Source organism: Cynocephalus volans, chromosome 13 (genome assembly GCF_027409185.1).
Source record: "Cynocephalus volans isolate mCynVol1 chromosome 13, mCynVol1.pri, whole genome shotgun sequence".
NCBI lineage: Eukaryota > Metazoa > Chordata > Mammalia > Dermoptera > Cynocephalidae > Cynocephalus > Cynocephalus volans.
In genome coordinates this window covers 74,959,471-74,977,391 of record NC_084472.1, presented here as the reverse complement: position 1 = coordinate 74,977,391, position 17,921 = coordinate 74,959,471, and the positions used below count along the sequence as shown (strand labels likewise).

General features: G+C 35.8%; 1 protein-coding gene across 2 annotated transcripts; it reads left to right on the top strand.

Annotated features, from left to right (window-relative positions):
* Window positions 1–538: 538 nt before the first annotated feature.
* On the top strand, window positions 539–17,525 carry CBR4 (carbonyl reductase 4). 2 transcript variants are annotated; one of them, XM_063077376.1, is made up of 5 exons: window positions 539–771; window positions 2,844–2,964; window positions 5,370–5,506; window positions 8,107–8,241; window positions 16,895–17,525. In XM_063077376.1, the coding sequence occupies exons 1-5, from the start codon at window positions 630–632 to the stop codon at window positions 17,071–17,073; spliced, it is 714 nt and encodes a 237-aa protein (XP_062933446.1). In that variant the 5' UTR covers window positions 539–629; the 3' UTR covers window positions 17,074–17,525. The 2 variants fall into 2 exon arrangements, with proteins under 2 accessions (XP_062933446.1, XP_062933447.1); XM_063077377.1 differs by lacking the exons at window positions 539–771; window positions 2,844–2,964 and adding an exon at window positions 844–997.
* Window positions 17,526–17,921: the final 396 nt, after the last annotated feature.

The following is a 17,921-nucleotide window of genomic DNA, read 5'->3' as shown; positions in this document are numbered from 1 at the left end:
TGCAGCAACTTGGGGGAGGAACAAGTAGGATTGATTTTAATGTGAGTCGGATACTCGCGTACCACTTACTCAATAGGCAAGACATCAAGTCTGTCCCCAAAGACAAAACCTGGGTGAAAGGCAAAAACTGGGGCCCCAACACGCCCACGCCCAAATAGTGTTATATTCTGGGTGCTAACAACGGCGATCAACTCGTCTCGGTTTGCCGGGGAAAGTCCAGCGTTTTGCCAATCCTGTTAGTTCCGAACAAACCACGACCATTGGTTACCCGAGCCGTAATCCGCACCCACGTCCCATGGGCACAGAGGCACCCCACAGTGCCGCAAATACATCTCCCACCCGGCAGCGAAACCCGAACCTTGCCCTCCGGAGTCAAGACTACAAGTCCCAGCATGCAGCGAGGCCCCTTCCGGTCCGGTCCTCGGCCGGCCGGGCTCTCTCGCCCGCGTGCTCGTAGGGCGCGGCGTCCGGGAGTCCGTGCGTGCTGACGTCGGCGCGCTGGCGTCGTCCTCTTCATATCTCCTCGCGGACTCCTGGATTGCCCTATCCGGCTGCAGGAGGAGGGGACGGGGAAAGGGGCTGTTGTACTCAGCTCTTGTTACCCGGAGTTTGCGAGTCTCGGGTCGGAAATGGAGAAAGTCTGTGCTATTTTTGGAGGCTCTCGGGGCATTGGTAGGGCGGTGGCCCAGTTAATGGCCCAGAAAGGCTACCGGCTGGCGATCATCGCCAGAAACCTGGAAGTGGCCCAAGCCGCCGCGGGTGACCTCGGCGGTAGGTACCGCGCTGGAGTTGTCCAGTTGTGTCTCTGCAGTCCGGGCGCCTGACGTCTCCCTATCTGTAGAACGAGCGAGTCTGGCCTTTACGGCTCGGAGATGGAACCGCTCCGTCCCGTGGGTAGACTGCAGCTCGTACCTCGCAGAACGCCTCCTGCCGCGCTGCCAAGGGCTGTGCCCTTGCGCTTTTCTTTGGGAAATCGCAGTCTTTTGAGTCCCCACCAGTAAGCGCCCACCTCCCTGTGGCTAGTCCTGAACGCGAGGAACTGCTTTGTTTTGGCGTCTGGTAGGAGAGAGCTACACATAACAGATAACTTTTTATGTAGGGAAAAGGGCGAGGCTGCAAGGAGTTCAGGCAGGACAGGTAGGCGTGTCAGGTACAAAGGGCTCGCTTCAGTTTCGCGGAGGCCTGTTCCTGCCCCTGCGCGAATGCACAAAGCGGTGTTTCAAAGAGAAGCCCTTTTGAGTACCAGCCGGTTTTGAGATATACCTGGTTTGCTTTACTACATCCATAAGCACTTTAATAAGTTATTAAATTGTTTGGGTGAATTTTGCAAATGGACAATTGAAATTTGTTCTGCCAAATTCCTTTTTATTGCATTTAAACGTCACTTCCCCCCCCTGCTTATTAATAATGGATTAGTCATTGTTTTGCATATTTGTCTCTCTTGATGGAGAGAAATAGGACTTTGAAAGATACTAATGCTGCTATTTGTTTAGTTACTAGAATGGACAAAAATATATTTCATTTACTGTTAGGCATTGGGGAGAGTAGAGGCCTGGGGCTGCATCTTGTGGCTGTTACTTTTAAAATAACATTACTGATTCGTTTGGTATCACCAATTCAGCCTAACTGTTCGCCTGGGTTGGGAAAATATTGAGCTCTCTAAAACAAACAAACAAAGAAAAAAACACCTTAAGTAGGTTACAGCGCAAGGAGAATGTCAGTGAAATCTGCTTGCAGCTCATATTGGTTGCCATTCTGACGAAAGAGGGAAAAACTGAGTACCTTACCAGGTCATCCCAAGCCATCAGTGTTTGCTGGACTATATTAAAACTGGTTGAGCTTTCAAGGGCGGTTGTGGACCCAGCAAGTCTTCACGTGAAAGCCAAGAGTGAGATACAGAATGCCTTGGGGCTTTTCATTTCCTTGAATTCTGTGTTCCATGAGTGGTAGGTCTTCATCTAGAAAGTGTGATTTCCCAGGTGGCTTACTGTTTCTAAAGGCTTGAAGGGGCAATGTTATTGTAAACATATTTGGCAAGGTCAGATAGAAAATAAGCAATTATTTTAGCTTTTTAAAGAAATTGTGCATTTTAGAGTATTAAGATGGTAGATTATTAAATAGGAATGCTTTATTTTTCCTCCAAAGTGTAATTTTTTGTGTTATTTAATCTAAACTTTAAAAAAGTGGACAGTTTTGATAAGTAACAGTTGCTTTTAGTAAAAAGTTGTGTTTTTTTTCCATGATTGATAGTTTTAACATTTTTTTTTTTTTTTTTGCAGTTTCTTGTGTTGTTGCCTCTTTCCTCATGGTCAGGCTTCAATAACAGTCACAATAACAGTTATCATAATATATATGCCATGAGTTTGTAGCACTTAAAAAAAAAAAAAAGAAAAGAAACCCTAGAGTTTATGCTCTAGGCCAAAGAAACCACTTCAACAAAAACCTAACAGACTTAGACATAAATTTCAAAAAAGGAATGTAAAACCCAGAAGACTGTTGAATTGGGTAACATGGGTTCATGCGTTCCTTAAAGCTATAAATATTATTAGATGAATCTTGCAAAGCATTATAAACTTGAAAAAGACCACCTCCCCACTTTTTGTCGATGTAAAAATAAAATTTTTACAATGAATTTTCTGTAGTATTATTTCTCCTTGTTTCTCACCTACCTTCATCCTGGTTTCATTAGGTAACTCCACGAGAGCAGGAATCCATGACATACTTATCTTTTGTCTCTAGGTTCTAGATTAGCACAGGCTTACCATATAGTAGACGGTTAAATGTGTACTGAATAAATTCAAGTTGTAATTTATAAGTAATTCTAATTTAACTTTGTTGTGTAGGAGGTCATTTGGCATTTAGCTGTGATGTTGCTAAAGAACATGATGTTCAAAATACATTTGAAGAGATGGAGAAACATTTAGGTCAAGTAAATTTCTTGGTAAATGCTGCTGGTATTAACAGGTTGGTCACAGATTTAAGTACATTTCTAATGTCCTTTTTTAACCTTTCCCCCTAATATGTCTTTGATTAATATAAGTTAATATAATTTTTTAAAGATTTTGCTTCTCAATATACATTGTAGTTGATTTTCATGGCCATTTACCCGTTCCTCTCCACCCCTGCCCCTCCCCCACATCATATCTGTTCACTTGACTTAAACAGTTCAAGGAATTTTTGTGGTTATTCTGTCTTCTCCCCCCCCCCCCATTTGTTTGTGTGTTTATTTATTTATTTATTTTTAGCTCACAAATAAGCGAGAACATGTGGTATTTCTCTCTCTGTGCCTGACTTGTTTCACTTAATATAATTTTCTCTAAGTCCGTCCATGCTGTCGTTCTTTTTATAGCAGAGTGGTATTCCATTGTGTAGATATACCACAGTTTCCTTATCCACTCATCAGATGATGGACATTTGGGCTGGTTCCAACTCTTGGCTATTATAAATAGAGCTGCAATAAACATTGGAGTACAGGTATCCCTTTGGCATAATGATTTCCATTCCTCTGGGTATATTCCCAGCAGTGGAATAGCTGGGTCATATGGTAGATCTGTCTGTAATTGAGGGATCTTTATACCATTTTCCAAAAAGGCTGCACCATTTTGCAGACTCACCAACAGTGTATGAGAGTTCCTTTTTCACAGCAACCTCTCCAGCATATAAATTAATATATTTATTAAGTTGTTTTAGTTCTAATTGGAATAAAAACTATGTATTTTAAAACTGCCAATTTATATATTATTTTCTCTTAATATTGAGGTGTTGCTTTGCCTCCCACGGATTTGTCACCTCTTTTCCCCTGGGTGACAGAGCTGCCAAAGATTACTCAAAGCCCATATCTTTTGAGCAGTGAGAAGCCCCAGAAAGGGGTTAATATCCCAGGACCCTCAAGCGTGAGGCATCCTTCCATTTGGGAAATTAACCACGAATTGGGGTTCTCTTCCTGCATTTATTCTCCAGACCAAGAAGTTACAGGAAGAGACATAGGTGGGGTTTTGCTAAGTACAGTTTAACAAGTTTTAACAATAGAAGCTGGTAACATTCAGTAAAAACAAGTCAGATGACATTCTGTTAGACAATTAAGTGATCCACTAATAAAGGCTTGATTTAGCAAATATTCCTTCTCCCTCCAGCAGCTTTTTAGTAACTGTACATATCAGTCAGTAAGCAGTCTGTCTTTGAGCCAGCAGCCTTGCCGTGTTATGATTCTTATCTTACAACACAGACTAAATAGCCTGGGGAAAATTTCCCGTCCTTTGCAAGGTCAATATTTGAAACTGCAAGGCTTTGGAAAACCAGGCCCTGTGAAGTACATTTGCTTTATGAATCCTGTACATTGAGGTATATAGTAAGTGTCTAGTTTGATCAATTTAATCATTGTAATCATAACCCATATTAAGCTATATAGAATGTTTCCAGCACTCCAGAAGGCTTTCTATTTCTTCTCAATTAATACTTCCTTATAGGGAAGTACTAAGGAAGTAACCACTATTCTGAGTTCTGTCAGCATATATACGTTTTGCTAGTCATGAGCTTAATACTAATGGAGTCATAGGGTGGGTATTCTTTTTTTAAAAATGAGTTTAGGAGGGCCGGCCCGTGGCTCACTTGGGAGAGTACGGTGCTGATAACACCAAGGCCCCGGGTTCGGATCCCATATACGGATAGCCGGTTCGCTCACTGGCTGAGCGTGGTGCTCACAACACCAAGTCAAGGGTTAAGATCCCCTTACCGGTCATCTTTAAAAAAAAAAAAAAAAAATGAGTTTAGGAGAGAAATAATTTGGAATAACTTATTGATTTTCTTGCTATAGTATGGCAATTGCTCAGGTCATTCAAACTGTTTTGGCTACTTGATATTACTTTTAGTAGTTAGGAATATTTGCCACTTTGATTGAGAGTTGGGTTAGGAACCTGCCTTACAGGTGGATCCTTTCTGGCTCATCATTTGTTATTTTAGTGCCTCTCAAGCCAAGTTCAAAATGGGACTCTCTAGGTATTGTAGCTCAGATATCGGGCACTTTTTACACCCTATTTTTGGTAAAAATGTTATACAGTCATCTCTTGATATCCACTGGGGATTGGTTACCTGAACACCTTGGGGTTACCAAAATCTGTGGATGCTCAGTTCCCTTATATACATATATATGTAACACAATGTAAATATATGTAAATAGTTGTTATACTGTATTTTTATTTATTCATTTATTTTATTGCATTGTTTTTCTTTGCCTTTTAAAAAAAATTTTTGATCTGCAATTGGTTGAATCCATGGATGCAGAACCTGTGGATGTGGAAGGCCAACTATGTCTTGATTTTTTTTTGTTTATTTTATTTCACTATTAATTTACATGCTGTTTCTTTTTATAGGGATAGTCTTTTAGTAAGGACAAAAACTGAAGATATGATATCTCAGCTTCATACTAACCTCTTGGGTTCCATGCTGACATGTAAAGCTGCCATGAGAACTATGATTCAACAACAGGGAGGGTCTATTGTTAATGTAGGTGAGTTTTCACATTTGTGAATTTACAATTGTCCCATAGTACCATACAAATATTTAATCCTCTAATTTGGAACTTATTCACTTGTGAAACTTGTATGAAATTTATTTTTGTGCTATCTGTGGAAAAAAGGATTTAATTTACTGATTAATGAGTAAAATAGGAATCACAAATTCACATCCCTTTGGGGCCAAGAAAGTGTTAAATGAGTGACACCACCAGGTATTAGAAAAATGATAGGACAAGCCATGTGATAAATGACAAGAGATGTCCAGCTTTATTGTCCAGAGGCCACATGGAATGATGTAGGTCACCACTGCTCAGATCTAGTAGATTGTTGCTGTGCATGGATGTAGTCCCAGTTTTGCTGGCAATTTTGATTTTTCAACAGAAATTGGACATCCTGTTTTTTATGTGAAACTTGATTTTTAAAATGTGGACAAGAAATTAAAAAATTATAGACAGTGGGGGCTAAATAATAATGTCTACAGCAAGCAGCTGCACGTGTCACTGATAAATCTAGTGCAGAGGTTTAGAGTTAAACTTTTTCTGCTTTTTAGAGTGGATGTAAGTAACCCCCCATTTTCAGTTCATCTGACCTATGGACTGTTAAACCGTGATTATGTGCTAGTAGAAAATAAAATGCAAAATGACTTGAAATTTTATTTCAATTTGAAAATAGTGGCATACCATCTGCTTTTTAAATGGTGATACCTTAAAAGGCCACAAAAGTGGGATGCTGTGCCATTAAAGTTCATGATCCTGTGGATCCTCGAACTGGCCAGCCTCCAAAAAAAGGTAAATGACTCTATTCTTTTAAATAAGGAAATGGTTTCCCAAGCCAGAATTTAGGGTTTTTGTCTTTTGAAAATGAGAAAGGAAAAGAACACCATGCCAGTAAACTAAGGAGAGATAGCAACATTTGTGACATGGATCCTTAAAAACGAAAGAGATCAGTTTTCTTATAAAAGGGATTAGGAAATGAGTTGACCTTTGCCTTCAAACACAGCCAGATGATGTCTGTGTTCTTATAAGTGGACACACAGGCCTGTGTCTATCACCTGATGACATGGGGTATACTTGTTTAACTCTAAACTATCCCCTTTTTAGGTATTTTTTTAAAAACCCAAATGAGTCCTTCATATGTATGCAAAACTTTTAGAACTATACTTAAAGTAAATAAAAATAAGTAATTGAAAATAAAGAGGATCTTATCACAGAAAGGACTACTTTAAACTGCTAGAAACTTCATTGATATTTTAGAAGTTGTCACTTTTTGACCAGAAGAACAGAACTGTGTGGCATGAAGCAAAGCTACTGAAGCTTCCTGTCTGGCCTTTCTTCCTTAACTGTATTTTTCTTTTTCTTCTTTTTTAATCTCTCTGTATTTCCCTTTCTCCCAAATTCTTCTTTCTCTGTCATCTGCATTTCTTCAGTCTGATGTCTTTTCTCTCTGTGCTTCACCGTTCTCTTCTTTTGTCAATAATTGACATACAATAATGTAGATAAATATTTTAATATTCACCTTGTTGATTATAATAGAGTATTTGGAATGTTTTCTTTGTCTAAAATAAAATTACTTTTATATCATAAGTACAGGTCAGTGGTGCAGAAAATTACTTCCCCACTTCTGTTTTGCAATAATTTATTTGCATACAGTTGATATTTAAATTATAAATTATTCTTACATATTCATTAAATGAGGTCAGTCAAGAATATTTAGTAGGCTGTACAAGTTACAATACATCAGTGAAAGTAACGAAATTGCACTTTTACAGAAAGTTTATAATTGAAGCTTCGCTAATTTATTTTTATTGTAATGTAGTTGATTGTACATATCTGTGGGGTACAGAGTTGAATATCAAAACCCGTGTGCAATATATGATGCTCAAATCAGGATAATTAGTATATTCAGCATTGTCAATGTAATTGTTTCTTGTGGCCCTTTACCAAATCCTCTCTTACCCCCCCTCCCCCTCCCCCTTTCCTAACTGGTAATCTCAGCTTTGCCAATTTAGATTGACAGTAGTTCAAATTTAGTGAGATGTATGTGTAAGTGAACTAGTTTTTAGGTGAAAGTGAATACTTCCTTATGTCTGTGTTGTGGAGTCATAAAGTGACTCAGCATTTACTTGACTTTTTCTGGCTTTAATCTCTTCCTGATGGAAGCCATTATAAACACCACAGAATTTTCATCATACGAAGGCACGTCAGAAAGTTTGTGGAAAAATAGAATTAAAAGATAAAGTGCAATAAATAAATAAAAGGTAAAATGAATCTTTCCATGAACTTTTTGAAGTACTCTCATATCTGACTTACTCAGGGATTGGAGTGGGGCCCTTTCACTGTCTGGACCAATTTGCTAGCCCCCTGCCTGGCGTTCATGGTTTCATATCACCTTCTTTCAGATCCTCTTTTCTGTATGTATCTGGAGCAGACTCGGACTCTAAGTCTTACTACTCTAATGACAATGTTTAGAATTCCTAATTTTAGCAGAGGACAAGGGTTTTACCTTTTTTGTTTTTTTACTATAATTTTTTTGAATTTTCAGATAACCCCATTAATTGCTTTGAATTTGCTTTCTCTCTTTTTCTTTTTTCTAGGAAGTATTATTGGTTTAAAAGGCAATTCTGGCCAGTCTGTGTACAGTGCCAGTAAAGGGGGATTAGTTGGATTTTCACGTGCTCTTGCTAAAGAGGTATCAAGAAAGAAAATTAGAGTGAATGTAGTTGCACCAGGTCAGTGAAAACTTTTTATTAAAATAACTATTGATTATGATTTTTGTTTTATAGAGAAGGAAACCATTAATTGGCTTATTATTTGGTAGTCATTAACATCTGGGTACAATAGTTTTAAAGTGATTGTGACAAGAATCAAGTAATGAACTGCTGACTAAAAAAAATTCCTTTGTACCTAATATTTTATATAAAATCTTTATTTTTTTAATATATAAATTCACACACACACATACACACATACACACACAAACCGGGGATGGGGGGAAGAAGATATAACAACCACAATTATTTGAAGTTGATACAACAAACAAACAGAAAGGACATGGTTGGGGGGGAGGGGGGGAGGGAGAAGGGAGGGAGGTTTTGGTGATGGGGAGCATTAATCAGCTACAATGTATATCGACAAAATAAAATTAAAAAAAAAAAAATAAATAAAATAAAATAAAATCTTTATTTTTAAATTTCACAGTAATTATGGAATAATGTAAGGTGAAGAGAGCCTTAGAGATAATTTATTCCAGTTGTTTTTTACAGTTTAGAAAACTGAGACCTTGGATTCAGAGTGACTTGCCTTAAGGTTACACAGGTAGTTTATAGCAGAACTGTTACTAAAAGCTTTATCTTTTGATTTCAACCTGAGGGAGGCTCAAAAATAACTCCCCTTTAGATTTCCCTTATATCATTACAAACTTTGGATCTTTTTGCCCTTTTGCTACTATGACCTTTAGACTACTGTCTAAATTGTCTAGAACCTTTTAGTTTTCTAACTTTTACCTTTATATTATTTGCCTTTGCCAAGTTACTAGTAGGCAAAATTGCCTAGATTAGTGAAGAGGGTAATAAAAAGATCCTAAAACTCAAATCTACATTATCACTCATTAGGTGGTGTGCTAGAAATTTTGGTTACTAGATTTTTGAAAAAAAAAAAAAATGTTTTCATGTATCTCTACCAGTTTGCCTTGGAATCTTTGTCCTAACTTACTGTAGGTATTTAAGAATTAATCATCTATATAAAAAAAAGATAGTTTATTTTGGTTCACTAGTTGTAGGAAAGAGTAGGCTGAAGTAGAACTTTGTCATCTTTCCCTTTCAAGTCAATAATGGCTCCAGCTTGGATCCCAGAATTGGCATTTTATTTGGCACCGATGAAAAGGCAGCAGGAAACAGGGATTTGTCAAAATGCTCTTTTAACCCTTTTGCTCTAAAATTTGCCTTCATCACAATTCACTGTTTAGGCACAGAGATTGGCTAAATTCGGACATTCCAAATCCATGGACATTTGATAAATGACTATGTTTTAGATGCATCAGTTTTTTGGAGGGAAAAAAAAAAATCCAAAACGTGCGTTGTCATTATCTTGGCACTGCTTTTTATTTGTGTATGCTTTATGTAAGCTGATTGATTTAAGTGTTAGCCTACATCAGCCATCTATGGAGTCAATTATTTGTGGTTTGGAACTACACATATTTGCTTTACTTTCTTTTCAAGGATTGGAATAGTGTGGGTGATGAGGAGTTAATTGTAGTTCATGATGATTGAAAAGCTGATTGGTTTAGGGGTAATGCAAAAGTTCCTAACTTACAGTAACTCATGCAGCAAACTTCCTCGAGTGTCTCTTAAGTGTAGGGTCTGTGTTAGATCCTGAAATTATAAAAATGAGCAAGATATTTCTACCCTAAGAAGCTAAGTATAGTGGGAAAGACAGACATATAAACAAATAATTACAATGTCATGTGATGAATGTAACACAGAGTTTTGTATATTATGCTATGGAAACACTGAAGAAGGAATGCTTGATTTTGTCTAGAGTAAATTAGTTGTTAAGGCAGTGGGCTAAATAGTGGGAATCCAGTTTGTATACAAAGGGGAAGTTTCAAGAGTGTTACTGAAGTGTGTTATAGCCTTTCTTAAAGATCTTACTTTCCAGTGCAATTTATACTACAGATAAAAACATTTTGCTAAAAATGTGGCCACTTAACAGGGTGACCTTTATTATATTATATTGGTTATATATATCTAGCAGGTGTCATAGTATGAATATACTTCATTGGTCAGAAGCAAAGTATAAGTTGAATAGTAGAATTAAATCAGCCGTATGAATTATTTATTAACTTTATTTTGGTAGTAATTTCAACCACATTCTTTACCGTATCTTTAAACAGAACTAATAAATATCAGAGTTAATAAATATATTTCTTTTATGTCAGTTTTCCCAATCATCTTTAAATGGAGGTCTTAATTAGCAGGAAAATAGTTAAAAAGCAAGTCATAACAGGAAAAGCAAGGAACAAGCAGATTAATAAATTAGGCTATCATTCACTGCCTAATATAGTTGACTGTCTTTAAAAATTAGTAGCTGCTAAACTTTGGTATTACTTTAAATATAAAATAAACTTTTCGTCATGGATAAATCTTACTGACTGGAAAATATTGAAGATTGGAAGCAGAATATATGATAAATTGAAACTGTAATGGATAAATTAATTTAACAAATACAATTTATTATATGTGTTTTGAGTAGATAATACATATATATTGTACAAAATTCAGAAATACAAAAGGCATAGAGTGAAAAGCAAGTCTTCTGTCCTGTAGACACTCAGTTACTTTTCTTAAAAGCAACCACTGTTAACTAATTTCCTCAGTATTTCATATATAAGCCAACAAAGTGTCTATATATATATTTAAGAAAACACAAATTGTATCATACTACTGTATTCACAATGTTCTGTACCTTGCTTTACCCATAGAACAATATATCTTGGAGGTGAGTCTGTATTATTCCATACAGAGCTGCTTCATTTTGTAAAATTATAGCTTTATGGAAATATAACTCACATACATACAATTCACCCATTTAAAGTGTACAATTCAGTAGTTTTGGTGTAGTCACAGAATTTTTCAATCATCATCATAATAAATTTTAGATCATTTTCATCATCCCAAAAGAAACCCCATACCCTTGAGCATTTGCTCCACATTTCCCTCCAGTCTTCCTTGCTTCTGACAACCACTAAACTACTTTGTCTCTATATATTTGCCTATTCTGGACATTTCATATAAATGGAATCAAAATATTTGGTGTTTTGTCAATGCTGCATCATCACTTTTTAGTGGCTGAACTAAAACGGACAATAATGTCTGGTTTTAACCTGTTGCCACTTGATGAGCATTTAGGTTGTTTCTGATTTTTTCTCTTGCAACTAATGATGCAGTGACAACACTTGTACTTAATTTATTTTGCACGTTTGCAAGTATGTGAGTGTAATCCTGCGGATGGAACTGCCAAGACTCAAAGTGTATATGCATTTTTAAATATGACAAATAGTAAAAGCATTGCATTTATTTCTGTAGGGTACCTTAAGTGTTTTTTAAAATTATTTTAAAAATTTTTACTACTCGGAGATAATCTTGTTGACAAATGCTTGCATAAGCTTGGCAGCTACTCAGAGCAGATATTACTCTGAGTGCTTTTATATGCTATTTGGCGTGGAGTTGATTTGTCACTTTGCTTCCCTCTACAAGCATTGTATTAAGACATTGGTCTAGTTTTTGGCAAGAACCTTGTTTCCTCTCCCTTAGAAAAGTGTCTGGGGTTATTTTTCTTCTTTCTAGGTCCTACAAACTAATACCAGAGAATGAACATCTGAGCTGGTAGATAAATAGTTCACATCCCACAATTGTTATTACTGGTGATAAGCTAAAATCCTGGTATCTTATTTAAAATCTGTGCTGTATGAAAAATGTTGAAAACTAAAAGAGTGACCTAGAAATATGGAAATGAGATGTTGCTATTTATTTATACCACACAGCTAGTCAGACATGGATAAAGGAAATACTTTTCCTTTAGAATTTATCAAATACAAATTCTCTGTGGACAAGAGCCATGCACTTGTTTTTATAAGCCAGGGTATCACTGTTCTTAAAGAGTTAACATTAAAAAAAGTAGTGTACTATGTGTGTAATCATGTATACGAAACTAGAATAGAAGTATCCTTGTTCTAAGTTGGTTGAGTGCATGTCATATCAGTTATCTATTTATTGATTTAAGGAATGATAACTTTGTAACCAGTTGGAAAACTCTTACTGTCCAAGTGATGGAATAACATTATTTGTTGGACAGTGGCACCTACTGGTAGTTTATAATTTTTATAGCCTAGCTCGAAAGGCATTGTAAATACATACCCAGTAAGAGGAGGAGTAGAACAAAATTTCCTGAATTTTATGTGTAGAGTGAAAGACTGATATGGCAGAGAGTCCTTTGGAGCCAAGGAGAGAGAGAGCACAAGTGGAAAGCAATACATACACAAAGATGGGTGTGTGGGATGTCTAAGGACTAGTGAGATCTCTTTTTGGGTCTATGATATATGGTATAGTACCCAAAAGACTTTATATTTAGAGCCCTAGGTTGTGAATATATTTATAAATAAGGATCACATGGTTCATGAGCTTTAACTTAAAATGGCACTGAAATTTGTTAGAGGCCAGAGTAATTTATCATTAGAGACTATTCACATTTTTAATTTAATTTCTGATAAGCTGGGGATAGATATATATGAGTTTTAAAAAGCTGCAGATAAATTAGGGTGGTAAAACTATTCTGTATGATACTGTAATGGTGGATACATGACATTGTGCATTTGTCTAAAACCATAGAACTGTACAACCTAAAGAGTGAACCCTAATGTAAACTGTGGACTTTACTTAATCATGTGTCAATATTGGTCCATCAGTTGAAACAAATGTACCACACTAAGGTAAGATGTTAGTAAGAGGGGAAGTAGAGGAGGGGTGTGATAAGGGGTATATGGGAACTCTGTACTTTCTGCTCAATTTTTCTGTAAACTTAAAATTGGCCTAAAAAATAAAGTCTATTAATTTTTTAAAAAAGCTGCAGATAATGATGAGAGAAAGACTCTTGGGACGTGTTCTGACATCCACTTTACTTTTAGTGCAGAGTTCAGTGATGCCTAGCAGCTGTCCCATGAGGTTTGTCATTGCAAGTATCCATTCATAGGTCTGGGGCAGGCTGGGGCAATCTTCCCCTAATGAAATAACACCCTTATCTTCTGAGCTTGAGCAGTGAAGGGAGTATTTTCATGTAAGTGGGTGGCTGAACATTACAATCCCAGTTCTGGACTTTTTGTAATTATGCTGGATTTAGAGGGCACTAACCACTCTTTCTTTTACAAATCAGGCCTAATATGGACACAGACCATAGCAGAGCTGAATTCAGGCTACAGTGTTTAACAAGACCTTATTAAAGGCTTCAAGATATTAGCCTTTATCTGTTCCATGTATCTGGCTTACTTGGTTGTTTTTGGAGGATCACAGTCTGTCCTCACAGCTCATATCTATTTGCCAGAAGACATCTTTCCATCTCACTGGGATTGTCCTTGAACTTGTCTCACTGCCTATCTGAGGTTTGCCTTCCAGTACCTCATGCCTTCTTCTGGATCTGCTTGTTTTCCCCAAGGTGAAAACACCTTCAAATGGCCTCTTTATCTCCAAAAGGGCAAACATATCAGAAGTAACTTTCACCCAGAAGCAGGGCAGATCAGTTCCTTTCAGCGCAGCCTGGATGAAAACCTAGATTAACATCAGTGCTTCTTGGGCTGAGCCCGTGGCTCACTCGGGAGAGTGTGGCGCTGGGAGCGCCGAGGCCGCGGGTTCGGATCCCATATAGGGATGGCCGGTTTGCTCACTGGGTGAGCGTGGTGCTGACAACACCAAGTCAAGGGTTAAGATCCCCTTACCGGTCATCTTTTAAAAAAAAAAAAAATCAGTGCTTCTTGAATTGGAACTGTTTTAATCTCCACATACCCCAGTGTAAGAACTTGGGGTCCTTTTAGGAGAGCTGACTTTCCTAAACTTCAAGTAAATTTAGGCAGTCATGAAGACTACTTAATGAGGCATACTTTTCATCTTTGAATCATAGTGATGTAAAGCTAAAAGAAACCCCAGAGATCTATCATTTCCAATCTACTTCATTTCATTTTATGATACAGAAACAGCCATACAGTTTTAGGTGGTACATGACTTTCCTCAGGTCATAGCTTTAATAGTATTAGCAGACCAGGGAATAGCATCTAGTTTAATGTGTCTATTCCAGTGGCCTTTTTTTTTTTTAACTGCAAAATGCTGTCTTTGAGAACACTGCCAGAGCCAGTTAGAAGTTGAGCCTTACAAATTATTTCTACTGTAGTTTATTATGGTTTTTGTTTTTGTTTTTTAGATTAAAACACATCATTGATTTTTCTGAGAGTTAGTGAGAGTTAGTGGGGAGTATTGTATGCCAACTTTGCTGGAATAGAATCCAAAAAGACCTTAGAGAGTAAAGGATAATTGTGTCATGAACTCTGAGAAGATAATGTGAACTTTTAAAAGTCACATTTATAATTTTAATTCATTCAACTTCTATAGCAAATTTGAGGTAAGTTTTCCTCCTAGGAAACTCTTTGAAGCACCTTTGAAGATAAACATATCACCAAACAGAAAACTTTGGGTATCAAAAACTCCCATGATACTATTCTTAAGATGATTGGATTGCCTACTGATTATTATGGCTCTTCACTGTAAATTAAATTACATTTACAGTTCACTTAAAGTTCTGCAGGGGCTGATTATCATAGTGTCAGCTGTTCGTCCTTTTATTACATTTTTTCTGGCCATCTTACTGTTCTTAAAGATAAAAGGAAATGAAAAAAAAAAAAAAGATAAAAGGAAATGAAGGAAATGTTGCAGACTTAAAATAAATCTAACATGGCAGAGGAGATTGTATCTCACAATGTAATGTCGCAGTGAAACATACAAATAATGCAAAATTAGTTTTGTTATTCCAGGCCCCCATTACTGACCATCTGAAGTTAATACAGTGTATCTTTTTTGAATAATGTTTTATTTGAATACAAAAAGTGATATATACCTGTAGTAGACAGTTTGGGAAGAACAGAAAAGTATGAAGAAGAAAATAAAAATCAACACCTGTAATTCCAGTATATAGTGATATTCACTGTTAATATTTTAGTATTTTTTTTTTTAGACATTACTATATATTAGTTTTTGTTTTATTTGTAATAGTGGTATAACTTAATTTATTTGTAAGCTACTTTTTAAAATATACAAATGTTATTTTTTTATTCATTTTAAATATCTTTCCATAGCATCATTTGTAATACCTGCATATTATTCTATTGTGTGTATGTATCATGGTTATTTAACCATTTCCTTATTGAAAGACATTCAGCTTGTTTCCAGCTAATAAAATTGTCACCGTCATAGGCTTCATGATAGAAAAATCTATGATTGTTTCTCACAAGACTTTTAAGAAAACGTTTATATATTTATAAGTGAAAACCTAAGGCAAAGAAAAGTTAATTACACAGCATTGCATAAGAAACAGTGGCCTAATGTTAATTCTTAATCCTATATTTAGTTCATATTTATTATGGTACTTTATTTATCTTTTGGGTGGCTGGCTGGTACAGGGATCAAACCCTGGACCTTGGTGTTATCAGCACGCTTTAACCAACTGAGCTAACTGGCCAGCCCCTTATTAAGGTACTTTAAATGGCAGTATATTTAGGTTGATTTGTAGTTTGAATTATAAATGATTTAGTTTTAACATAAACCAGGTTAAAACTGTTTTTAAGATTGCACATTAAACTTTCATTTTGCATGTCGTGTTTAACTTTTAGTCCATCTATTTTTTGTGACCTTGAACTTTTAAAAGATGTTTTTCTAATTATTGTTCCTTTCATGAGGATTACTATTTGCTTTCTTTTTAAAAGCCTAAATAATTGAGTAGTGTAGAGAATACTGATAATATGGGTTAAGCATTTTATTAGGAATATGTATTTGTATGTCTCAGACTAATCTTACAAGATTTTCTTAATAAATCTACAGTTTTTCCTGACATATATGAGGGTACTTCAAAAAATTCATGAAAATATTTGCATTATTTTTTAATTCTATTTTTTCATGAATTCTTTTCAAGTACCGTTGTACTTTAGAATATGTTCTCTGCAAGCTTTATTGCATACACCAATGTCATATTAAGTTTTGAATTTTCTGTGTATACTTGCATCAGAATTGGATATAACCGTAGTTTTTTTTCTTATATGAATATTGGAAATACTGGCCTTTCTAACCATCAGCATTCTTAACTATAGCAAATGGAACTAATTTTTGCCAGAGCTGCCAAATCAGTTTATATGACTACCTTTGAGATGCCTTCCTTCCCTCAACCTACTTCCCACTCTATTTTGTATATCTCTATAAGGCTATTCACTAAACTTCCTTACATCATAATTAATTGTGCAAATGACTTTTTCCTCCATAAATTATAGATTTCCCAAGAAATTGAATTTTGTTTTATTTATGTACGTATCTACCCTCTTACATTTTGCTAGGAACTGGGCCAAATACTTGGGGGTCAGGTATTTTAGTGATCAGTAAATGTTAGTTGAGTTAAGTTGAATAAAAATGTAGACTTGGTTACTTGATTGCTAATGAAAGTCTACATTTTCTAAAGAAGGTTTATTTAATAATCTCAAATTTCTCAGGAGCAAATTTGTTTTTTTTTTTTTTTTTTTGAAATTGAGCAGATGTCTTAGTGTCTACCTTTTCAACTAAATAAACATTTCTCTTTTAGGATTTGTTCATACAGACATGACGAAAGACTTGAAAGAAGAACATTTAAAGAAAAATATTCCTCTCGGGAGGTTTGGCGAACCTGTTGAGGTGGCACATGCAGTTGTGTTTCTTTTAGAATCACCATATATTACAGGGCATGTTCTAGTAGTGGACGGGGGGTTACAACTTGTGATGTAATTTACAGATCATTCAGTTATTATAATGATGGTTAGAATCAAGGACACACTTTGGCTATTAATTAAACAATGGATGACATTTACTAATGAAACCTACTGGTGCTACAAATGTTGATTTCCATCCTTATATGAATATACCTGAAAAGAACAATGTGTGACCAGTTGTGTTTTCTAAAGGGCATGTATCATCTATCTTTGGTTACCTTATGGACTGTAGCAATTTTAGTATATAGACATTTTGCATGATGTATAAACAGATATTAATTTATATATTTTGCCTCAAAGGTAGGAAAATATGTATTGTCTAATCATGATGAGTTATTTCATTGTATTAGGCTGAATTTTCTAGAAGTTAACCTTGGGGGCCATTGCCAAAATAAGAATATTTACAGGATGTTGATTAGTTGTGGATACTTCAGCAACTTGCTGAAAATAAACATTGTATTCCTTTTACATGTGGTTGGGTGATCAATTTTTATACAGGTTAGAAAAAATATCAGTTAGATAAAGACATGAATTTAGAGTTGATTTCTTCAAATGGTATTACTTTTGATTAAGCAGCTGGGCAAAATAATCTGCAAATGTAAGTGTGGTACAATTGATCCAGTCTATAGAAATTCTCACAGGTGTTGAGGATTAACCCTTAAAGTTTTAATATCTGATACAGTAACAAGCCACATAGAACTCATAAACTTAAAAAGTGTTTTTTGATACACAAAAAACTCAGTATAACGAGCTACTTAAAAACAGTATAAGAAATATAACATTTAAAAAATTTAGAGGATTTTGCATTACTGAATTTAATAATGATTCTTACCCTAAAATTTTAGAGAGGTAATAAATAATTAC

What these genes read in the sequence shown, in the direction of transcription:
- CBR4 (XM_063077376.1), top strand. Translation starts at nt 630, where the DNA reads ATGGAGAAAGTCTGTGCTATTTTTGGAGGCTCTCGGGGCATTGGTAGG. An exon ending in AGGGTCTATTGTTAATGTAG is followed by an intron (nt 5,507 to 8,106) that starts GTGAGTTTTCAC and finishes TCTTTTTTCTAG; the next exon opens with GAAGTATTATTGGTTTAAAA. An exon ending in AGTGAATGTAGTTGCACCAG is followed by an intron (nt 8,242 to 16,894) that starts GTCAGTGAAAAC and finishes TTTCTCTTTTAG; the next exon opens with GATTTGTTCATACAGACATG.